General features: G+C 41.0%; 1 protein-coding gene across 3 annotated transcripts in view; it reads right to left on the reverse strand.

The window, feature by feature from the left end:
• Positions 1–2832: 2832 nt before the first annotated feature.
• rundc3ab (RUN domain containing 3Ab) overlaps positions 2833–25924 on the reverse strand; it is a 52969-nt gene continuing 29877 nt past the window's right edge. Inside the window, exons 7-12 of one of the 3 annotated variants that reach the window (XM_051674509.1) lie at positions 22201–22363; positions 14126–14283; positions 13747–13866; positions 12981–13075; positions 5719–5787; positions 2833–4809 (exon numbers count right to left, since the gene is read on the reverse strand). In XM_051674509.1, the coding sequence (XP_051530469.1) occupies positions 4667–4809; positions 5719–5787; positions 12981–13075; positions 13747–13866; positions 14126–14283; positions 22201–22363 (748 nt within the window). In that variant the 3' untranslated portion in view covers positions 2833–4666. Of the gene's footprint in view, positions 4810–5718; positions 5791–12980; positions 13076–13746; positions 13867–14125; positions 14284–22200; positions 22364–25924 lie in introns of all 3 variants that reach the window. The other 2 variants (XM_051674508.1, XM_051674510.1) reach the window with 2 other exon arrangements.

A 25924-nucleotide genomic window follows, 5' to 3' on the forward strand; every position in this document is an offset into this window, starting at 1 on the left:
AAAAGCAAAAATCTACAAAAACTTTATTTACCACCTTTAATAACTTAAATAATAAATAATTAATGTCAGCATATAACTGCTAGTGGTTCTGTGTGTATTGTATGACCTTTTAAACCATATTGCTTAACTATTAGCTATCGAAAAACCCATAATTGTTGAACACTAATGGGTGGGATTGCATTACTTTATTGTGTTCTACAGAAGAAAAAAAAAGTCATATACAGCTAGGATGGCATGAGGGTGAGTAAATGATGAGAGCATTTTCATTTTTGGGTGAACTCTCCCTTTAAGAACACAAACCTCTTTTCACTTTAAAAACAAAGTTCGGGCACTTTTTTTTATCAGGCGTATTCCCCAAAGCTTTTTAACAAAGCATTCAAGTTACAGCTCCTAAAATTTGGAGAGTGTCTGTCCAAAGGCATAAGAAAAAATTAAGACAAGCAAAGCAAACAAATGACAATGACTCAAGGTAAAAATTAGGACAAAAAAGGCAGTTTTATTGCAGTTTTAAGTGACTAACAGTATAGTTCCCCATGGCTTTTTAACAATGAAAGTGATGTGCTATAAAAAATAAAATAAAAATTATATATATATATAAAGCGAATTTAATAAATGCTAATTGAGACCAGCATGAACATCTGTCTAACACAACACACACACACACACACACACATAAATAGACTTTCAGTTGCACAGACTGTGAAGGGCAACATCTAGCTCATCAGTTGTATATACAGTAATTTTTATGAGAATAAAACTGATTCAGAGTTTCAAATCTGCGGCTAACAGGATGATGACAGTGGTCAACCTACTGCAGACATATTGTAATGATGTAATAGATGACAAACAGATGGCGAACATACAGTACAATACAACAGTATGGAAGAGGTTATAATACACTGATCCATTAGAGCATAGCCTGTTTATTTAGTGTCGAGTTGGCAACACAAGCCACAGATATTCTTTCAGCAGTAGTATACTACGATGATGTGCAGAGCAATCTCATAATCAATATATTTTAAGAGGCAAGAAAAGAGGAATAAGGCAGCTGTTCCAGAAATATCTTCTTTTTATTACCTCTTTGCACAGTAAACTGGAAGGTCAAACAAATAGACAAGCATCTTGTTATCAGTTTTCGCTTGTTTTTGGCAGAGGGGTATACTGACAATTGAATTGTAAGAATACAAAAAAATCAGGTGCGTAAAGAATAATTACATGATGATGATAATGTAAAAATACTAATTTGTAACTGGTATGTAGTTTGCTTTGCTTCACACACTGTTAATAGTTAATGTCTATTTAAGTGTCTGTATGATTCTGTTTGTATGTATGGCGTGTGCATTTCCATAGGAGATTTTAAAGGGCAACAAAATGTTGGGCTATTTTAATTGTGCTATGCCTTAAGCGCAGCACTAAATGCGCAAAGTCAGTGGGCATGGCCATGAAGTTTCGATATTTTTGTGCAAGAATGCGTTAAGTCTAAGCGCAAGTGGGTTGGAGAAATCGCACGCACAAAGCCCTAATTGGCTGGGACAAGAGCAATTTAATTCTGAGGCCTTTCTCTGATTATTGCACCATCTGAGTCCAATTATACGGTACATTCCATTTCCTGTCAAGCAAAGTTGATATAAATGAAGACAGCCCATTCATAAAAATTTGGTAGTGTAAATGGGCTGTCTATTTCTTCTGCAGAACACAAATTAAGATTTTTAGAAGAACATCTAAGCTCTGCAGGTCCTCGTAATGCAAGTGAATGGTGGCCAGAAATCTGAAAGTCCAAATATCACATAAAGGCATCATAAAAGTAATCCATACAACTCCTTAATCAATGTCTTCTGAAGCGATCCAATCGGTTTTAGGTGAAAACAAACCAAAATATAACTATTTTTTTCACTGTACATTTAGCCATTGCAGTCTCTAGGCATGATCATGATTTCAAGCTCGATTGCACTTCCTAGTACTTGATGCATCCGCAGAGCACTAGATAGCTTGAAATCACGATCGCTAATGAGACTGCTGTCAAGATTTATAGTGAAAAAAGAATTTAAATTTTTGTCTGTTCTTACCCAAAACTGACTGGATCACTTCAGAAGACATTGATTAATCCACTGGAGTCGTATGGATTACTTTTATGATGACTTTATGTAATATTTGGATCTTCAGAGTTCTGGCCACCATTCGCTTGCATTGAATGGACCTACAGAGCTGAAATATTATTTTAAAAATCTTAATTTGTGTTCTGCAGAAGAAAGAAAGTCAGACACATCAGAGATGGCATGAAGGTTAGTAAATGATGGGAGAATTTTCATTTTGGGGTGAACTATCCCTTTAATTCAGGTAGGTCTCAGGTTGGCCAGTGCACAGTCCACAGTTTGCATTCACTGACAGAATTACCACAACAAGGTTGGAGAAATTACAGTACAGCAAAGGCATGCAGAGATGCATGGACATTTGAAAAATTCTGATGTTAGGCCAAATTAGAAAGAGAAGTACTAATCTATAGCTTGGACTGTTTGAAAACATCAACATCTAGGCGCTATTTTAATACACTGTGAGCTGTACATGGCATCATAGGAGCGCTCTTGATGCAAAGCCTGTTCCAAAAGGTTGGTACCTTATTTATGCTGTCTTCTAAAATACCTTCTTTTGGACAAAATCTAAGGCAGCATCACATATATCCTTTGTGGAAAAGGCAATTGCAACAAGTTCAGTGAAAAAAAAAATCTATCCAAGAGGCTGGAAGAAGCGAAAGAAATGCTGATTACTTATAATTTCATGCAATACCAAAATAATAAATAAATAATACAATTATATATATATATATATATATATATATATATATATATATATATATATATATATATATATAGTTCAGTCATGACAACTCTCTAAATAAATGTAAAGTGTTATAATGAAAAAGTTGGTAGGTTTGGTGTTGGTAGACTAGATCTGCTACACTACTTTTTGACATGCATACAATCCCCTTAAAGCAGAACTAGATGCATGGTGCAGGGGAGAAGGAGGGTTTCAGAAGAGAAAACTCTTGTAGTGCACTGCAGTGAAACCGGCGTGTCTGCAAACAACTGAGCAATTTAAATGTTAGACAAAGAGAGAGTATGCAAGCTGATCAGTTAACAGATGATGATGTCAAAGGACCTTTCAGCTTGGGTCATGGAGTATGCAAGCCAAATTGTTTACCCGATTACATGTCAAATCAGCTTGGGCCATGGAATGTGTGAGCCAATCAGATTGTGCCATGTATAGTTTTATGACTGAACTTAAAATCATTGCACTTTTATTAAAATTGACTTATTTATTCTATATTTGTGTATGCTATGTATTTTATTTTTATTAGAGTATCGCATTGTTAGCATAGCAACATGTTAATGCCAAACTCTACTGAAATCAACTGTGAGTCAAGTCTAACATGGTGGTTGTGTGAGAAGCACTACTTAAATGATGCACAGAGTTGAATTTCCATAAGGACACTGCTTTAGGAGCCGTTCTCACAGAACTTTTTTTTTTTTTTTTCATCTTAGAACACAGCTGCCTATGTACAGTAGGCAGTAGACAGCAAGGCAGCTCATAGGTTTTAGCTCCCTAGCCAAGATTTCAATGGCCTTGCTATATCTACTGTAGGACCACATCCTCTTTAAGGGGCCAAGAGAAAATAAAATATTAGGAAAATGAAGGTATCATAAGTTACACAGGTCATAGTTAAGCCATGATGGGCTCTATTTTTGTGAATGCGCAAAGCGTAGCACTGTGCGCTATGACTGTGCCAAACGTCTTATCCAATTTTTGTGAAAGCGCTAATTATAAGTGCAATTTTTTTTACGTGCCATTACAAAGCAAAAGTGAGCATGGGTGGGAGTGTTTGCGCAAACTCTGGGTGTACACGTGCAAACTGTGGGTGTATTGTATGGTAATTTAGTGGCGCAAAGCACAATTTGCTGTTTTCCTGAGAAATAGAAAGACGTTTCAAAGCCATGTATTATCCCAGCGCAAAGTTTAAATTCAGTTCCTGCATTTGAAGATTGGAGATTCCACTAGCAGGTGGTAATAAATTTCATGTCAAAACTCTGAAAATATAGTGGAAAATCTAATTTATCCCTTACAATCACTGTCATAGCCGTTTTATGAAACAAACATTTATGAGATTTATGTTAAACTAAAGGTCATGGTTTATTTTTCAGTTATTATCATTACGTTTATATTTACAATTGTATTTACAGATCATACATTTATATTTGTATTTTTTAAGTCAATGCAAAAGGGGCCAGCGGAAGAAGATGAAAAGGGTAAAATGTTTGGATTTTGTATGATTTTTAAAAAAAAAATTTTTTTTTTACCACTGTCTTATTTTGATTATATTTTCATTTAGTTTGAAGTGTAATTTGAATTTGGAAATATTTTTGCTTTAATTTGTACATGTTTCAGTAAATGTATTTATATTTTCAAAATCAACCGGTAGAAATGAAGTGCATGCCGATTCAACCAAAATACCAAAACTTCATGGCCATTTCTATTGACTTTGCACATATGACTTCAAGCATAGTGATGCGCTTAGCGCTAGCACTCTTAAAGTAGGGCCCGATATCTCTGGACACCTTAGCTGACAGAGCGGTTTCTCTCTGCCTTTGGCATTGGACTTATTCGATTGCCCCTAACTAGGGGTTAGAGCAGGACTGGGCTCTGCGCTGATGTTCACCAGGCACTCCGTAGACCTCAGGCTGGGTAGAGACTTACAGCTGGGTAAAGAGGCCAGAGATCCACACAGACCTAACATAGGGGGAGTGTAGTCTTTATCTGAAAGGAGAAGAGAAGGAATGAAGATAATTAAAAGTAGAAATTAATATTGAAAAATAAAGCTGCACTGTAAAAATATTCCTGTAAATTTGGAATTTTCTGCAGTTTATTTGCAACTCTGCCAATGATTACATTATTTGTAAGTTATTATCGATTACTACATATTACATTTTAAACATCCAATGAAGCCTCTATAATATTATTGAATGAGCATGGTATGACAGGCACCAGTTTTTATAGTAGGCATTAGACACCAAGTCTCTCAAGCCAAGACTACAATGGCCTTGCTATATCTACAGTAGAACACAGCCTCTTTAAGGGGCCAAGAGAGAATAAAATTGTAGGAAAATTAAGCAACCTAGTTTTATGTAGCATGCACATTTCGCTAAATGTTTTTGGAGTAAAAGTGAGTAAAAAAATGAGTGGGTGGTGAGCAACAACAAAGTCAACGAATATATATTGTGGTTACACTTTTAACATGCATATTCAATCTGTGGCTGGTTTGACAGCAGCACTATTAGAGGCATGACAGAGGAAAATGCATCGCTTCTGTCTTGCTCATTCTCTGAAAGTACTTCTCAAGACTTGAATGCATCGCTAGCTAGGTAACTAGAAAAGTTAGCTACTCTTTACATTCTGTTTCCTTGTCAATCCTTTTGCTTGATGAGGGTACTGAGTCATTACAGTTTGTGGTTCAACACCTGATGGCTCACTTCACAGAAAGCCAACAAGGACTCCTTCCACAAAATGTAATTTTTTTCTTCATATTCACTGAATTTATTTGTTTCTATGAAAACCTATTAGAATAGGCCTTTTACCTCTGTAAAATATCTACAAGTGGCACATTCAGCTTTTTATTTGTATTTTTATTTACAGATACTGTCAGTAATCTCAAATTTTTATTTTTACCATTAGATGTCTGCCACTCCTGCTGACCTTGAGAGAATGGGTAACCTGACAGTGACTCCTCGGTTGATCCTGCTTGGGAAGTACATCATTTTAGATAATCTAACAGCATTTTATCTCACTACTAAAACAAAGTTCCGTGTTCTTCAAGGGATGGTCCACAATAAAAGTGAAAATTCTGTCATCATTTAAAAAGAAAGAAACTGATGCAATGAAAGTAAATGGTGACTAAGGCTGTCAATCTCTAACATTCTGCCTACATCTCTTTTTGTGTTCCATTTAAGAAATAAAGTCATACAAGTTTGAAGCAACACAAGAGTGAGTAAATGATAAGAATTTTCAGTTTTTGATTAACTATCACTTCGAGTGTGAAATCACATGATGTGTTTGCACTAGGGGAGATGTTGGTCCTTCTTGTTCCTTTTGGAGAGCTTACTTTTAGGTTCTGTTATCTTGGGAGACAGGAGACAGTGTCAGAGCTGGCATAATTTTTCCCACTGCCTTTTGTATATCTAGCTGTCCTGAGAAAATTGTTTAAACGATTAATCTATCTGCATAAAAAGATGGATGGCCCGCCTTGATGGGGGTATCATCTGTAAAGGTGTGCAGCCAAATTTTGTTACAGGGCTTGCTGCATTGTTTTCAACATATGGCATCTTCAATCTGCCAATCTGCTATTAAGAGGACGCAGCATGCACACTAGAATTCATACAAAGGTAATAAGCTTGCACTTATCATTTATTAATTTGTTAAATGTTCACAAAAAAACAAAAAAAACAAAAAAAAAAAACAAATGTTCACACAAAAATGTCACTCATGATTAAAAGAATTTAAAGCCTGTATTACTTTCTGTCTTCCATGGAACACATAAGAAGACTTTTTAAAGAACATTCACACTGCTTTTTCCATGTAATAAAAAATAATAGGGTCATTTACTGACAAGCACCAAAAAGGATAAAACAGCACCGTCAAAGTACTATGTATCTTGGCTTTATTCAAAATATGACCAGAGACCGTAAATCACAATCATACATCCACAGGAAATTTCAGGAAATGTTTCATCTACGAACCCTCATGACAAAAATTTATCAAGAGAATTTTGATTTGTTTAGTAGTTTGAAAGATATAAGCCAATATATTTTTGGGTGCAACCTATAAAATACTAATTGGCCTGTAGGCTATCTTGTGACCACAATATACAACAAAACTTAGTACACATGAACAACAGAACATTCTGAGGTCAAATGCCAAATTTCAACAATTTCCGATGATAGGGGGCACTATGACTGTGGCCAAAGTTGCTATGACTTAAGAAAACATTAATTGTGCTACTGTGACCAAAGCAGTCAAAATTTGACACCAAAACAACAGTGTCCATGACATCCACAGGATCTGTCGAATTTGGCTTATTTTGGTCATCTTCTCTTCACATATGCTTGGACCCCTATAAATACCACTTGTTGCTATATGTTTTTTATTAAAACTATGACAATTTTTTTTAATTGAATTTTTTTGTGTGCATTTTTTTGGATTTATTATGTGCACAAATATTTAATACTTAATTTTTGTTTTATAATCATAAAAAGCATTCATAACTTGACTTTGTTTCACTTTTGTAACTCACAAAGACCAATAGAAATTGCAGGGTATGCATTTAAAATTTAGATTGGATGGATGGAGGGAGGATGGACTAGTATGTAATTTAAGAGCTATATGCTGCTAAATTACAGCTGTATACTGTAACTGAAAAACACTATCTAACTGTTAATTTAAACAACAGTAATGCACCATATTTTTCAACTGGCAGTAATTTACTGTTTTTTACCTTCTTTTTTTTTTCTTTTTACAGTGTGAAAAATCCAGCTTAAAGAACATGATAGCTGGTTTCGAGCTGGTCCAAGCTGGTTTAGGTGGTCAGGGAACTGGCTAAGCTGGTAGATAATCTTGAACCAGCAAAAAAACATTATTGTATGCATTTTTTTTAGTTCGATGGCCAGTTTGATGGCCCTCTCCAAACATAGCGCTTATGGTTGTGACCATAAAGCTCTATTTTGGTCTCGTCACTCCAAATTACAGTGTGCCAGAAGCTGTGAGGCGTGTCAAGGTGTTGCTTTTTTGCGGCTGAAATCTTTCTTGGTCTACCTGACCTTTGCTTGGTATCAAGAGATCCCCGAATTTTCCACTTCTTAATAAGTGATTGAACAGTACTGACTGGCATTTTCAAGGCTTTGGATATCTTTTTATATCCTTTTCCATCTTTATAAAGATCCATTACCTTGTTACGCAGGTCTTTTGACAGTTCTTTTCTGCTCACCATGGCTCAGTATCTAGCCTGCTCAGTGCATCCACGTGAGAGCTAACAAAGTCATTGGCTATTTATACACAGACACTAATTGCAATTTAAAAAGCCACAGGTGTGGGAAATTAAACTTGAATTGCCATTTAAACCTGTGTGTGTCACCTTGTGTGTCTGTAACAAGGCCAAACATTCAAGGGTATGTAAACTTTTGATCAGGGCCATTTGGGTGATTTCTGTTATCATTATGATTTAAAAAGGAGTCAAACAACTATGTGATAAATGGCTTCATATGATCACTATCCTTAAATAAAAGTTTTTTTGCATGATCAGTCATATTTTCAAAATCAATGCCAACATTTCACAATTTCTGCCAGGGTATGTAAACTTTTGAGCACAACTGTATAGCCATAATGATTGCATATAGGCTAGCTTATGTAAAAAAGGGTATTGTGTTTTACATTGAGGATCTACACTGTACACAATGTTTTGTCAGGTAACCTTTTCATTGTATTTTTACCTGTTTTAACCTTACAAACTTTGTTGGTTCATTTGTGTGATCTAATGTAATCAGGTTGATTCAGTCATATTAATGTTTTTTTTCTTTCTTTTCTTTTCCTTTTTTTTTTTTGTTGGGAAAAAAACATTTAATTTAGATTTTATCACATAATGATAATTTAATCTTTTACCTAACACAAGTAAGCAGACTAAAAAACTGTACATACAGTACTGTGCAAAAGTTTTAGGCACTTGTGAAAAAAATAATGTGTCTTCAAAAATAATGCCATAAATAGTTTCCATTTATCAGTTAAAGTAATACAAAATCCAGTAGACATACTAAAAGCTACATCAATATCTGGTGTGACCACCTTTGCCTTTAAAACAGCACCAATTCTCCTAAGGACACCTGCACACAGTTATTCTTGGTTGTTGGCAGATAGGATGTTCCAAGCTTCTTGGAGAACTTGCCACAGTTCTTCTATTTATTTAGGCTGTCTCAATTGCTTCTGTCTCTTCATGTATTCCCAGACTGGGGAGTTCTTTGGGGGCCATACCATCTGTTCCAGGGCTCCCTGCTCTTCTATTCTATAATGTTTGCAAAAGGAATGTTTGGAAGTCTAAAATTTATATTTCCTATTGACACATTAAAGCTGAAGTTATACTGTAAATAACCATCTTAAGACAAATGTTTTTGTGAAACATCTTATGTGCCTAAGTCATTTGCACAGTTCTGTATAATATGTACAGATTTGGTAAGTATGGAATATTTATCAAACAACAATACTGCCCTTCAAAGGCAATCTACAGTTAATAAACATTTTGTCAAAACTGAGTTATGACCGAAATTGTGTCTATTAGTCTATGTCTTTCCTGTGACAGGTGGATTTGACTCAACTATGCTCAGATTAAAAGAAAGCGGAGTGTGAAGTCCACATTTGGCTGGACAATCAAAAAAAGCCATTTTTCTCAGTTTCAGTGTTGGTGTTGGCCTAGTTATTGCATTTTTGCCTTTGTGAGGCAGAATAGGCTATTGACAACAAAAAGATTTCACTCTTGGCTGGATAACTTATAAGGTCAAACTGAGCATTAATACATAAACTATACGGCTAATTTTTACAGAACTTCTCAGTCAAACTGTAATAGTAAAGAATTAGTATTAATGCAGCATTTCCCAACGAGGTGACGTCTGGCGAGTTCAGGGGTGCTGTGTGAAAAATCCTTCAAACATTTCTAAAATCCAAAAATGCTTATAAAAAAATACAAATAAAAAAAGGAATATAAAACAGTTCTCAATAGTTAAAAGTAATAATAACAATACTGTCTCTCTCTCTCTCTCTTGCAAATAATATATTACTAATAACATACATGCATAGTATTTGAAATTTCATCTTATTATCTATTTTCATTATACATATTATTATCTATTTTCAATAAACATTAGGGGTGTAACGGTTCTCGGTAAAAAACCAAACCGCACGGTTCACCACCCACGGTTCGGTAAGCATTTGCTCCGCGGTTCATCACTAGTTTAATAACGCATCTGGATCATACACATTGGCAAAGAAAATAAAGCACCAAATAGACATGCACAGCTGTAACCTCCGCTAATGCACCTGTATGGCTCTGTAGATGGACACACTCCACCTGTGTTTCATGTGGGTCAACACTTTACAAGGAGAAGTTGTCCTATTAACTGTAAGTATGTTAAATCAGTTGATGACATCACAGTTCTGCATGAATTAGTGTTAAGTTGAAAACGGCAAGCTGAGAAAACAAGCCGCAAGATAGAAGCCCCTGCGTCATTCAAGTCCCCTGTCTGGGAACTTTTTCTTTTTGTGGTCAATCAAAACAGCAATGGTCAAAAAACATTTACAAAACAGGCACTGTTTGCAGACATTGCTTGACACGAGTGTTGTATACTGGTAATACATCAATGTTTGATTATTTATTTATGCTGACATCACCTGGGATGCAGATGAGCCCGAAACTGCACACAGACACAATCCCTTCCATCTTTAAACAGGCACTCGCTGCTAGTTTGGACATACATGAAACAAGAACTAAAGCGCTCGGGGTGTTCATTGCCAAAGTTATGTTGCCCTTACTCCGTTGATGAAGATGTGGGATTTCCGTGTATGATTAAAACACTCATGTTACGTTACGACATCCCTTCTATCATACATTTTAACAGCAAGGTTACTCCTTCTATAGTGATGTACAACTTCTGAATGTTGAATATATGTTGATCTGAGTATGAAATGCACTTTATGTTGATGCATGTAGCATAAATGCAGGTAGTATAAATGTTGAGTTAGTAATTAGATAATTTTTTTATTTGTTAGTTAAGGATACTAAAGAAAATTAACCATGGTTTTATTCAGTAATACTGTAGTAGCCATATAGTAACCATGGTTTTACTGTATTAATATTGTAGTAGCAATGACTGAAGTAACAATGACTGCTGTCACCATTGTTTCTTGGCAGAAATCAGTGTTTTGATACAATTAACCATTGTTTTACAATAGTAATACCGTAGTTTCCATACAGTAACCTTGATTTTACTATAGTATTGTAACATGACAGTAACCATGTTAATTTTGTGGTTACTATGATTTTACTACAAATTAATTGCTTAAACTATGGTTACTGTTCTAAAACCATAGTTATTTGTAGTGAGGGCAAATCTCTTGAAGTGTCTGTTACCAAATAGAATATATTTATTTTGGATTTGGCAGTAATATTTCTTTTTCTAAACATACCAAATACCGAACCGTATTGAAACCGTGACCCTAAAACCTTGATACAAACTGAACCGTGAGAAATTTGAACCGTTACACCTCTAATAAATTATCATAACTAATTTTACAGCAGGACAATTTTCAGTGCATTTAGTCAACTTTAAACTAGAGAGCATTGACTTAGTAAAGGGATACCATTGAACTCAGATTGAGATAGTTGACCCCAAAATGAAAGTTCTGTCATCACTTACTCACCTCAGTGTTTTTGCAAACCCATATGACTTTTTTATCCATGGAACTCCGTGGAATTGAGAAAAGATGTTATGTAAAATGTTAGTCTCAGTCACCATTTACTTTCATTGTATGGAAAAAAGATTAAATGAAAAGATGAGTGAAAGTGAATGGTGACTGGGACTAACATTCAGCCTAACATCTTTTGTGTTCCACAGAAAAGAGAAATTCCTATGGCTCAACATTTAGTCGAGTAATCATGACAGAATTTTCATTTTTGGGGTGAACTATCATTTTAACTACCTGTTAAAGTACTTTTAAAGGTTTTTTTACCAAGAACAACAAAATAAATGTAAGTCAGCACATGACTGCATGTCTTGCTGGAAACGAAGGGCTATAATTAAGGTTGTATACTAAAAAATTAATTCCATTTGAATAAAACTAGATGTAAGAATTGAGGAAAGTTGTCCTCTGTGAGATTTAGATGAGCTTATTGTAAAAAAAAAAAAAAAAAGTACATTACATCTGCATTTACACATGTACAAATTTGTTGTATGAAATACACAGCATAAACACATTTGCCCGATGAACACCTGGTGTGATAAATTTTTACATTTGAAAATGTGTATGTGTAAATAAACATGCCAAGAATACGGAGGATGTCAAGATTTATAGTGACTTAAGGCTTACATTTTGGTCTGTTTGTCACCCAAACCGATAGCGTTTAAGGAATGTTCCGGGTTCAGTACAAGTTAAGCGCATTCGTCAGCATTTGTGTCATGATGTTGATTACCACAAAAATTAATTTAGACTCGTTCATCCTTTTCTTAAAAAAAAAAGCAAAAATCTGGGTTAGGCACTTACAATGGAAGTGAATGGGGCCAATTTTTGAACATTAAAATAATCACTGTTTCAAAAGTATAACCACAAAACATAAAGGATATGTGTGTAAACATGATTTTAGTGTGATAAAATCACTTACAAACCTATTTTGTGTAAAGTTTTGTGTACAACTTTGTTACCATGACAATGTAATGTCAACAAAACATAAAAAGACTGATTTTTTTTTTCTTTCTTCAATTTAAACAACTTTCCAGCTCAAGTTTTAAGGGAAGAATTAATTCAAGTGCTTTTATAAAATTATAAGCTTCACATTTCTGTGTTTAAACCCTCCAAAAATTGGCCCCATTCACTTCCATTGTAAGTGCCTCACTGCAAAGGCATACTGAACCCGGAAAATTCCTTTAAAGACATTAATTAAACCACTCGAGTTATATGAATTACTTTTATGCTGCCTTTATGTCCTTATTGGAGCTTGAAAGGTCTGGACCCCATTGACTTACATTGTAAGGAGAGATAAAAGACACATCATACTTTCTTTAAAATATCTTTGTGTTCCGCATGATGTGAAAATTAGCATTTTTGGGAAAACTATCCCTTTAAAGATAACATTCTTTGGGAGAGTTCATTTGAATAAACTTAGATTTGTGAACGTGTACCTGCTGTGCACCAGGCTTGTCCATTCTGTTTCCTTTCTGTCCTCAGAGAATCTGAGGTTAGGCTGATATTTGACTCAGGGCTTGGGAAACTGCCCCTAAAAGACAAAGACAACAGAACCACAGCATAAGCGGAACAGCATAGGGGTAACATGCAGCATCTGCCATTATTCTTTGTCAGCATTGTAATCTTAGGGTGCTTTCACACTTGATTCGATTGCTTGGTTCGAACCCAGGTTCGGTTTGGTTTGTTTCCTTCCCCCTGCCCCCGCTATTCACATTATAAAATCAATGATACAAGACTGTCAATTGCACATAGTGTGTGTCAAACAACAGAAAGCTGAAAGGGACAATGTAGTGTCTTTTTATCACATTTTAAAGTACTGGTGTTAAAAGCACTTAATTTCTGATCTTTGAGCATATCTGAAGCTGAGACAAAAGTTAGTGGAACATTTTAGATTTAGTTTCAGTAATATTACTATATCAATGACATCTCACAGATGTAACATTTAAACTTTTATTACAAAGTGTATTATATTGTGATATTTCATCAAAGAATGGCCCCATATGACCACAGAGGTCTGGGCTAAGCCCTGAATATCCACTGACCCTTGAACAGCCCCTGGCTGTGAAGCTACGATCTGGGGATATTGTAGCAGACTAGTCGTAGAGTTAAAAACATCAAAGGATGATGAGCTTCATTCTTGTAATGTGTGCTTGGCTTTTTTGCGTAAGCTGTTGGCTCAGATGAAAGAGATGCTGTCATAACCTGCAGAAGAGTTTTCCCTCCTCCTGGTTGTTGTAGTTTTGGAGTGATGGCCATTGGTTAACAAGAGAGATTGACAAATCCTTAGACAGCGGATGTGAATCACCTGGAATTAGACTTGTCCTGCAATACAGTTAAACACACATATTTTGGACTTATGGAATCCTTACACTGTAAAGATGACATAGAAGCTGCCTATACACCACAAAAAGGTGCAATTACACAGACTGTTAATGCTGCACAGAAGGCGGCATCAATGCATTTACACAGACGGTACAATTGCAAAATGAAATTATGACTATAGAAACATGAAATAATGAATTACATTTTGAAATTATATGAAGTAAAAGTCAATCATGTGATGTGTGTGTGTTGCTCTCACAGTTGTTCCTGCAACTCCAGTATAATGTTCTCCAGTTCTCTCTTTTCTTTCTGACTTTGTAGCTGTAGTTCTTGTAGACCTGCTGTTAGTCTCTTATTCTCTGTCTCCATGCTCTTCAGCTGAGATTCCCTTAACCTCACCAGTTCCTCAAGATAGCCCTAATCACACACACAAAACAAATACATCCACTTGAAACATTATGTGGAATTACAAGTGGACAACGCTAAATGCATGTCCAAATATGGAGTCTAAAATGTTTTGTGATCAGATGACTCAAACCACATTCTGAGGTAGTTTAATTTTAAACTGATGCATCCAATCTGATGCGTCCTGATCAGAAAATTGAGAATTTCCCTCAACATGTCATAAAACTGATAAAATTCAAGTATAATTTGATGGCGGCGCCATCATGATCATGCATCATGATGGCGCCGCAGATGGCCGCCTCGGTGTGGAGCACTCCTATTCTTTTGTTGTTTTTGTTTGTTTGTCCTGCGTTTAGTAATCTTTTTCCAATCAGTTTTACCAGGGATGAACTGCTGAACATTCGGCAGCATATACCAGACGATCTTTTCCCGGTTTTGAATATTCGGATGCTTTGCTGGACATTTTAGTTGGAGGCGCAGCTTTGCTGTTCAAGAGACGCAGGCGAGGGAGACGAGCAGGCGTGCTGGTCAAGCTCCGTCGGCGCGGCTTTCAAACAGCGCTGCCGAGCATTCATCTAGCGAATCTCCACTCTCTTCCTAACAAAACAGACGAACTTCATCTCCTCACCCATACAAACAAGGACTTTTCAACCTCTGCTGCCTTGTGCTTCACAGAAACCTGGCTGAGTGAAGCCATTCCAGACAGCGCGTTACATCTGCCAGGCTTTCAGCTGTTCAGAGTAGATCGCATCGCGGATTTAACGGGGAAAATGAGAGGCGGTGGAACACGCTTTTACATCAATGAAAGTTGGTGTACAAATGTAACAACATTAAAGAAGATGTGCTGTCCTAAATTGGAAGCGCTGTAAGCCTTTCTACTCGCTGCGGGAGTTTTCCTCATTTATTTTGGTGAGTGTTTATATCGCCCCAAACGCGTGTGTGAATGCAGCGCTGCAACAGCTGGCTGATCAAATCACAGACACAGACCAACAATACCTGGACTCAGTTATTATTATTCTTGGTGATTTTAACAAAGCAAACCTCACACGTGAACTGCCCAAATACACACAGCACATTACATGCCCCACCAGAGACAGAAATATACTGAATAATTTCTACACAACAATAAATTATCTATATCGCTCTGTCCCTAGAGCAGCTTTGGGACTCTCTGATCACTGTCTGGTTCATCTTCTTCCAACCTACAGACAGAAACTAAAATAAGCTAAGCCTGTAGTAAGAACTGTAAAGAGATGAACCAATGAAGCAGAGCTGGAACTACAAGCCTGTTCTGACTGCACTGATTGGAGTGTTTTTGAGGCTGCAGCCACCGACCTGGATGAGCTCACAAATACTGTGACATCATATATCAGTTTCTGTGAGGGTATATGCATTCCTACTAGGACTTATTTCATGTTCAACAATGACAAACCATGGTTTACAGCAGAGCTCAGGCAGCTTCGTCAGGCCAAAGAGGATGCTTACAGAGGTGGGGATAAAGTCTTGTACAATCAGTCCAGGAACACACTGAATAAGGAAATCAGAGTGGTTAAAAGAAGATACTCTGAGAACTGCATCAGTGTGGAGTGGCATGAAACAACTTACGAATTACAGGACACCTTCCCCCAACCCTGTGGTGGACCAACAACTGGCTGACGACCTGAATGTGTTCTACTCTAGATCTGAAAGGCCCAATCTCACACCCCACACATGCTCTGACCTTCAATTCACACAAACACCAACACCTCACGCAACCCCCCTCCTCACCCCTCCTGCTACTCAACCTGCACTTAAGATCTGTGAAGAGGTGGTGTGCCATGTCTTCCGAAAACAAAAGACAAGGAAAGCACAGGGCCCAGATGGTGTTTCACCCGCGTGTCTTAGATCCTGTGCTAACCAGCTGGCTCCCAACTTCACACTGATTTTCAATAGATCACTGGAGCAGTGTGAAGTTCCATGCTGGTTCAAACGCTCAATCTTCATTCCTGTCCCAAAGAAACCAAAAATCACAGGACTTAATGACTACAGACCTGTTGCCCTGACGTCTGTGGTCATGAAATCATTTGAGAGACTGGTGTTGGCCCACCTGAAGGACATCACTGGACCCTTGCTAGATCCCCTTCAATTTGCTTATCGAGCAAACAGGTCCATGGAGGATGCAGTCAATGTGGGATTACATCATATCCTGCAACATCTGGACAGACCAGGGACATATGCAAGGATCCTTTTTGTGGACTTCAGTTCGGCTTTCAACACCATCATCCCAGCTATTCTCCTGACTAAACTACACCAGCTCTCTGTTCCCATGTCTATCTGTCAGTGGATTACCAGCTTTCAGATGGACATGCAACAGCTTGTGAGAAAAATTCACTTCCAGCACCTGTACAATCTGCACTGGTGCCCCCCAAGGATGTGTACTCTCCCCACTACTCTTCTCCCTCTACACCAATGACTGCATCACCAAGGGCCCCTCTGTCAAGCTCCTGACGTTTGCAGACGACACCACTGTCATCGGCCTCATCCGAGATGACGATGGGTCTGCATACAGAAGGGAGGTTAAACAGCTGGCTGTCTGGTGCAGTCCAAACAACCAGGAGGTGAACATGCTCAAAACTGTGGAGATGATCTTGGACTTTAGGAGGAACACTCCAACACTGACCCCCCTCACCATTCTAAACAGCACTGTGGCAGCAGTGGATTCATTCAGGTTCCTGGGCACTACCATCTCACAGGACCTGAAGTGGGAGACCCACACTGACTCCATTGTGAAAAAGGCCCTGCAGAGGTTGTACTTCCTTCGCCAGTTGTGTAAGTTCAACCTGCCACAGGTGCTGCTGATACAGTTCTACTCAGCAGTCATTGAGTCTGTCCTCTGCACTTCAATAACTGTCTGGTTTGGTTCAGCTATGAAATCGGATATCAGAAGACTACAAAGGATAGTTCGGGCTGCTGAGAGGACTATACACTTCCAGAGTGAGGAAAAAAGCTGGAAAAATCACTGTGGACCCCACTCACCCTGCCCACTACCTTTTTAAACTGTTGCCTTCTGGCCGCTACAGAGCACTGAGCACCAGAAACGTCAGGCACAGGAACAGTTTTTTCCCTCAGACTATCCATGTCATGAACAGTTAAAACTGCCCCACTGCAATTATGTGCAATTCACAGTCTATTCTTTTTATATTTATCCAACACATCCAAACTCTTCTGCCATTACATTCCCTTGCACTGTATATAACAGATTTGTATTTAGATTTGCACTATGTATGTGTATGTATATATATATATATATATATATATATAGTCTTATTGTGTATTCTATATATACTTTATTTTCTATTCAATTTGTATTTAATTTTTTATTCAATTTGTAATTATTATTATTTTTTTAATATGTATTGTTGCTGTTTTGTATTGTTGTGCACTGGAAGCTCCTGTCACCAAGACAAATTCCTTGTATGTGTAAGCATACTTGGCAATAAAGCTGATTCTGATTCTGACTGGGAGAAAAAATGTTGCACTTTATCATTCTTAGGGTCGAGTACTGATACAGATTTCCAAATTCAATTAGATTCTGATTCACAAGCTTTGATTCAATTTGATTGTATTCCGATTTCAATTCGATTCCAATTTCGATTCACTTGGGTATATTTTAGTTAAATCAGGAAGACTCGCAGACTTGAGTGAAATTTAAGATGACATTTATTTGATGAATATAAAACAGAAATGTAATGTCTCTCTTTGGCATAAGCCCCGTCTGGCGGTCCGAAGAAGTTGTACTCGGAACCATCATATCCTGCCGGAGATAGGAGGCAGGGGCGAGGAGCCTACCACCGTGCAGGACGGGACTCAACTGGTGGTGGTGGAGGTTGATTATGAACCCTCTGACGAGAGCGGACATTGTTTGATGGTTATCTTTGCCGAAAGGTGAACAGCATGCGTAAAGCCACACGATAATGGTGATGTTTCATGCAATACCCTTCGTTGAAAGATATCCCAGGAGGCTCAAACCCTTCAACGAGGGCGGCCGTTGTTTAATGGTTATCTTCCAAGGTGAACAGCATACATAAAGCCATACGATAATGGCAATGTTGTTGCGTAATACCCTGTTGAAAGATATCCCATGATAGTGTGAGTGAGGGCGAGCTGGCTTGTGCAATACCTATGCAAAGGAAACCATGCTTGAGATTATGGAAGCCCTGGCGAGGGGGGTAGACATAGTTATGCATTATCCTTGTGAAACGATGGATGTGCTTGAATTGAATCATTTTGTAGGGAAAGATGTGATGAGAGAGAGCCACCAACCACCACCAGATAGGTATGAAAACTAATGGCGAGTTGATCTTGTTTGATGATTTGGGTTAGGTCGACTATATTTCAGGTGGGATGAGGAAGACCAGCGGCTGAGCATTTGACAGTGGACTCCGGTATACCTTGAAGAGCGGCAGAAGTAGCTGCTCCAATGCGAAAAGAGTGCCCAGAGAAGACATGAGGGGAGAGACCACAATGTTTTAGGGTAGAGGTGAGGTGGTTTCTGAACCAGTAGCATGACATGGGGGCTAGGGATGGAGTGATGAAAAGGGGGAGGAAATTTGAGATGTCTAGTGTGAAAGCAAAAAGAAATGAACACGCACACTGGGAGATCAGAACAGAAAATAGAGGAGTACTGTGTGATTGGCAGGAGGAGGAATAGTGGGCCCAGGTGGAGTTGTAGGAAGTGAGTGTTGACTGGGCAAGTCCTTTCTGCATGAGAGTTGGAGCAGAATTTAAATGGGGTAGTACGGAGGGGCTTAATCAAGCAGGAGGTCTGAGAGGGATAGGCAGGGAGGTGGGGGGCATAGTCTATGGAACTCCTGGAAGCAAAATAAGTGAGGGAGTCTGGCTGAGATAATAAAGTTGCAGGAAAAGCTCTGCCATGTCAGACGTCTCATAAGGGACATGAGGCTAGAGGAGGACCAGCCTTTATTGATTATAGTGATGACTGCGGAATTGTCGCAAAACTACGAAGCGTTTGCGTGTCCAAAGGGAAGCCCATATAACGCTGGCCATGACGATGGGATAAATTTCAAAGACAGCAGATGAGGGAGCGTAGGAAGCTATATTGAAAAATTCGTCTGGCCATTTCCCTGTGAACCATGATCCTAGAAGATATCCCCCGAATCCTACGGAGGGAGCCGCATCCATGAAAAGGGACATGTCGTCTGGAGATTCTGGTTTTTTTTGTGAAATGCCATTCCAGTGATTTAATAGCTGTGACCAGAAGAGGGGGTCCGAGCGGCAGCCATCATCGATTGATATGATGTCGGAGAGGTTGTCTACGGAATGAGCTAGTGTGAGGCGGGAAACGAAGGAGCGGCCTTGAGGGATGATGCACATGGCAAAATTGAGGTGGTCTAATAGGGACAGGAGATTGCGTTACGAGACCCAAATTGACCAGAGAATGACGTGCAAATAGACCTGATCCTGTCTAGTTGCTTTTGGCAGGGAAGCTTGCATGTTTAGAGAATCGATGCCGAGAAATTCAAGAGACGTGGCGGGGCCCGTGGTTTTTTCACTTGAGAAGGGAACACCCGACTTGTGAAAAGCTCGAATGAACCTCCAAAAATAGGGGTGTGGGCAGCGGGGTGATCGATGAGCAGGAATCGTCGAGCAGGTGTAGTACGATGGGAAGCTTAAAGTGATTGAGAAGGATCCAGCATAGGCCTTCCGATAGAGAATTAAAACATGAGGGCTACTTCTGCACCCGAAAGCGAGTCGGACAGCAAAGTAACATTTTGACTGCTGTGTGACACCGGAGTGGGTCTTTGATATCTGCCTTTTTTTTTTCTTTCTTTCTTCTATTTGTTTTTATATATTTTAGCCTGTAAAACCAGCAGACCATGCATGGTCCATGACATGCAGCTCCAGTGGACTGAATTTCGGTATCTGCTGCAGGAACACCTATCCAGCACTGTGATGTCCAGAGGAATAAATCCTACTGCCTGCTGCTGACGAGAGCTGCCCTGAATGCAATTTTTTATATATAACATACATTGAGTGGAGCAAAAATGAAAACATTGATAACTTTAAAATCAATAAGGCATTTGGCAACATAGTTGAAGAAATAACAAAAGCATTAGGAGGGAGCTATGACTTACCAGCTGGAACAGAAATTAACAGCAGCAAGATGAAATTAATGAGCTTGATTCGGCACAGGTTTTATCCAATGATTGCCAAACCTACTTACCTGCTACTAAATGTAACGTCCCCGACCTTGCGCATTAAAAGTGAACAGCATCATACTGAAATGCATTGATACTTAAATTAAAAGTAATGCAGTTAGGCTGATATGACTGTTAAACTCATGAGCTTGAAATTTGGAACATCGATAAAGCACCAATGCTTGAAGATCCCCAGAGATTGAAACATGGTCCGAACAGAGATGAGAGTGAATGATTTATGAAGACATATGGTACAAGTTTCTGCACTTTAATGATGCCTGAATGAGTAAAAAAATGAAAATATGCCGTGAAATAGGAATTACCCCCTGATGGCCTGATCATATAAGGCATGAAATGCTTTACGTTGGTAATGAAATTATCTGATAAGGAATGCAGTGCGGAGCCTTCCGCTAGGCGTCAGGGGCGCGCCACAACAGTGGTGCTTCCGATGAGAACGTGGAAGTATGTATAGAGTAAGAAAACACTGCATTTTCCGAAGCGGCATTAGGGAACACTGCTCGAGATGTTGAACTGAACGAAATGAGTTAATTATTTCACTAAGGACCCTTTCACAAGACTTTAGTGATGGCTATTAAACTGTGATGCCATGCTCTCTCAGATTGCCCACATCAGGAGCTCTGCCTTAATAATGATCTTAATTCCCCGATGGAGAACACTCGGGCATGCAACACGGTGAATGACATGCAAGTGAACCTGACCGAGTTACCCTCTTGTGATCACGCTGTGAACGCGTGGTTGCCTGCCGTTACTATGAGAGTGAATGCACTGTTGACATGAAATTATGATGAAAAGACAGCATAGGCAACAGAAGGCCTAGACCCATGAATAAATCTGAATGCATTTGATGGATATGATAAGAACTTAGCTTATTTCTGATGGAAATCAGCTGCTGCCAGAGCCGATTAGTGTGACAGACTTGGCGAAGAGCGCACTCCTTCCGCGCCGGGTCGTGCATTCCGATTGAGGATGAGGTGGCTCGAGTGAGGGAGATCTCCTAAGTGAATGAGATATGGATGAAGATCCGGGTTTGCTGATTGTTTGATGCGGGCAGAAGTTGAGATGAAGAGACGGCATCATTGGGAAGGGCAGGCGGGTTTCCAGAGATGTTCTGTGCACTGGTTCGCCTGTGGCCTGGAGAGGTCAGAACATGTCTATCATGATTCCAAGAGGGAGTGATCCCACTGAGAGTCCGGAAATCTGCAGACGTGTGTTGCACGAGGACTGCTGATTCTGGATAAAAGGTAAGGAGCAGTGAATGAGTCCGTGCCCATAGCTGGATGTTGGCTAGTCGGAGAGCGAAATGGACTCGACGTCAGACAGTGCTATAGAATGATGTTGCTGTGTTAGCACACTGAAACAGCAATGTGATAGATTGTGAGCAGACTTATAAAGCATTGGCTTACATGTTGATATCAGGATCAATCAAATGATGACTGTGATTAATTGGAAAATTTATATTTTTACCCAGCCCTAATCATCATGAGGTAGCACAGTAATGTAGTGATTGATGTATACAGTTGTGAAATCAGATACCCTCCCCTTGAATCTGAACACAGGTTACACATCTGAGCGAACAGGTGTAAATGGCAATGTGTCTCGCCTGACACTTGTGATCGGATTACTCTAGATGGATCTTAATACCAGGTGTAAACAGGACCTTACTTGCCTATGATGGTAAGTCTTATTGTATTGTGTATTGTTGTACACCAACCTTTTGTGCATTGATGATCTTGAATCTCTGCTCCATCTTGCGGCATTTGTTCCTCCAGCTTTCCTCATCTGTGACAAGAGGAATGTATGGATGCTCAACGCTGTCATCACTGTTACTGCTGTCCACACTCTGAGCATCCTCATCATCACTGAGATAATCATAACTGAAATACACACAACACAGCACAATGTCTTCATAAATCACAATAAAGTTGTCTATCTAGCATATATATGCCTAGATGAGGTATAAAATTGCAAGAATGATTTGTGATAGTCTTGGAAGCATCAGTTACTGTAAAAGGGATTGAAATTGATGAAGAAATCATGTTCTAATAAAGATGTTTGTTTTCCAGGTAATATTTTGAGTTAAAAACCTAATAATTTTTTTTAAAGCTGCACTATGTAACTTTGTGCTCTCTAGTGACATCTGTGGTTGAAATGTAAAACTGCAAGCAATTTGCGGGAGAACGTCCTGGTTACTTGCGTAACCTCCGTTCCCTGATGGAGGGAACGAGACGTTGTGTCAATGTAGTGACACTAGGGGTCACTCTTGGGAGCCCGAGACACCTCTGGTCTTTGATAAAAGGCCAATGAAAATTGGCGAGTGGTATTTGCATATCACTCCCCCGGACATACGGGTATAAAAGGAGCTGGTATGCAACCACTCATTCAGGTTTTGTGCTGAGGAGCCGAGACAAGGTCCCGGCCATTTCAGCGGGTAGTTCAGCGTTGTGGCAGGAGGGACACAACGTCTTGTTCCCTCCATCAGGGAACGGAGGTTACGCAAGTAACCAGGACATTCCCTATCTGTCACTCACTCAACGTTGTGTCGATGTAGTGACACTAGGGGTCCCTATATGAAACGCCGCAACTGGCTGAACTGTGTTACGTGAACTGGTGGTGTGTGACGGGCAGACCACTGTGTGCCTCATAGCCAGCGCATCAGGCCGACACGTAACCTCTCCCAACACTGTTATGAGTGTCGAACGGACCTTTGGGGACAAGTCGACTGCCCAAAAGATAGAGACAGACTAGCCCAGTCGTGGCCTCTTTTCCTCTTTTTTTCTCTCTCCCCCCAAAAAAAGGAATTAACCGACTGGGGCCACCAGGTCTAGTCGGGGGGTGTCACTCCCAAGGGGAAGACATCGTGGAAACCACACCCTGCCCAAAGGGGGCGGGTATTTTGAGTGGAAATATGATCTTGCCGAGCTTTGTCGGAAGTATGTCATGTGGAGAAGTCCCATAGTAGGTCCTACCCTGCGGGGGAGGAGTTTCTACAAGCATGGTGACTGGGGCAGAGGGGCCTCTGCCCAAGGAAGACACAGTTTACCAACAGGGAAACGAATTAGCGGAAGATATACGTCGCATAGGATTACCTACGGGGAACCACTACATGCGGAGCACCTATCCCTGTACAGGGTTTAGTTAGCACGTATACTGAGCTGGCAGTGAGTTTCTCCACAAACTCGTCTGCCCCAGGGCTCGGAGGAAATCATCCAGGGAACACAGTTTGTGAACACTACTGGGAGTAAACAGCACACGTCTTCAGCTCAGGGGAGGTGAAAGGCGCTATGCACAAGTGATACACCTGGCCAGCTGTCCCGGACTTACCTGCTTGTGCATGCCAATACATGGGATGAAACCGGTTCCACCCGGAGACTGTAGAACCTCGCAAAGTTGTTGGATGTTGCCCAGCCCGCTACTCTGCAAATGTCTGTTAGCGAGGTGCCACTGGTCAAGGCCCAAGAGGCCGCTAAACCCCTGGTAGAATGGGCTCATAGCCCTACTGGGGGCGGCACGTCCTGGGCGTGATATGCCACTGTTATGGCGTCAATGAGCCAGTGGGCGATCCTCTGCTTCGAGACAGTGCTTCCTTTCCGCTGTCCACCAAAGCAGACAAAGAGCTGCTCAGAGACTCTAAAGCTCTGCGTGCGATCCAAATAGATGCGTAAAGCGTGCACCGGACACAGCAACGTCAGGGCTGGGTCTGCCTCCTCCTGGGGCAGTGCTTGCAGATTTACCACCTGATCTCTAAAAGGGGTCGTGGGAACCTTGGGCACATAGCCCGGTCGGGGTCTCAGGATCACATGAGAGTAGCTTGGACCGAACTCCAGGCACGTTTCGTTGACAGAGAACGCTTGCAGGTCTCCTACCCTCTTGATGGAAGTGAGCGCAGTCAGGAGAGCAGTCTTCAAAGAGAGTGCCTTAAGTTCAGCTGACTGCAAGGGCTCAAAGGGGGCTCTCCGTAGACCCTGAAGAACTACAGAGAGGTCCCATGAGGGAACGAGGCGCGGTCTGGAGGGATTCAACCTCCTGGCGCCTCTCAGGAACCTGATGATCAGGTCATGCTTCCCTAAGGACTTACCGTCCACTGTGTCGTGGTGTGCAGCTATGTCCGGTGTGGAGCCTGAGGTGCCATGCCATGTTGTGGCCGTGCTGAGTTCAGGGACATCAAAGCACTTACCTGACTCCTTGTGACCACCCCCGGAACAGCCTGGGACAGGGGAGGAAGAGGCCTGTCCTCATGAATCATGGAGACTGTCACATCGGGGGCGGATTTTTGCCACAGCTGGGCGCGCAGGGGCGGGGAGACCGCCGCTGGAGCGCCAAACCTCCCAAAATGGAATGATGGACAGTGGTCATGATGACGGCCGTGCACACCGGGTATGAGCTTACCAGCTCCAAGGCAGTGGGTTTTGTCGTCCCTGGGTCGCCCGTCTCAGGGGCGCTTTGAGGACTTTCGTGGGTTCTTGGTGGCCGGCCGTGAGACGGGTGGCTTCTGCTTCCTGCGGTGAGCTCCACGCCGGGGCCGGGCCAAAGCTCCGTCTGCTGCTTCACCGTCGAGAACTGCTGGGTAAAGTCCTCGACAGTGTCGCCAAATAGGCCAATCTGGGAAATGGGGGCAGCAAGGAACCGTGCCTCTCCCATCTAGACCAGGTTGAGCCAAAGGTGGCGCTCCTGGACCACCAAGGTGGACACTGCCCGCCCGAGAGACCGCGCCATGACCTTTGCCACCTGGAGAGCGAGGTTGGTCGCGGAGCGCAGCTCCTGCATCAAATCTGGGGCGGAACTACCCTCGTGCAGTTCCTTTACCGCCTTGGCTTGGTGGACTTGCAGGAGAGCCATGGCGTGCAGGGCAGAGGCTGCTTGTCCAGCGGCACTGTAGGCTTTGGCCATCAGGGACGACGTAAACCTACAGGCCTTGGACGGGAGCTTTGGGCGCTTGCGCCAGGTGGCATAGGTGCACCGTGAGTGCCTTATCCACCGGGGGAATCGCCGAATAGCCCCTGGCCGCCCCACCATCGAGGGTAGTGAGGGCGGGGGAGCTGAAAGACTGGGACCGGGCAGTAAAAAGTGCCTCCCACGACCTTGTCAGCTATTCGTGCACTTCCGAGAAGAAAGGAACTGGAGCGGGGCATGGCTGTGAGCGGAGCCGCGAGCCCAGGAACCAACCATTTGGCTGCCTGGGAAAGCATGTCCGTCATTTCCATGTCAGCCTGTGACTGGGAGACCGTACCCGAGGGGGGGAGCCCAGCTGAGGCTTCTGCGTCTGACTGGACGAGCCTGCTCTCCGATGCTGTGCTCGAGAGCTCATCAGCTTCGCAGGCTCCGAACAAGAGGTTGAACTCGGCGTGAGACGAGCCGGCGGACTCATCCGGAAGCCCGATCGGGGCAGACGAGCGTGCTGTGGAATGGGTGGTCCGTGGGGGGATACCCGGCAGAGG

Source organism: Myxocyprinus asiaticus, chromosome 36 (assembly GCF_019703515.2).
Source record: "Myxocyprinus asiaticus isolate MX2 ecotype Aquarium Trade chromosome 36, UBuf_Myxa_2, whole genome shotgun sequence".
NCBI classification, from domain to species: Eukaryota; Metazoa; Chordata; class Actinopteri; order Cypriniformes; family Catostomidae; genus Myxocyprinus; species Myxocyprinus asiaticus.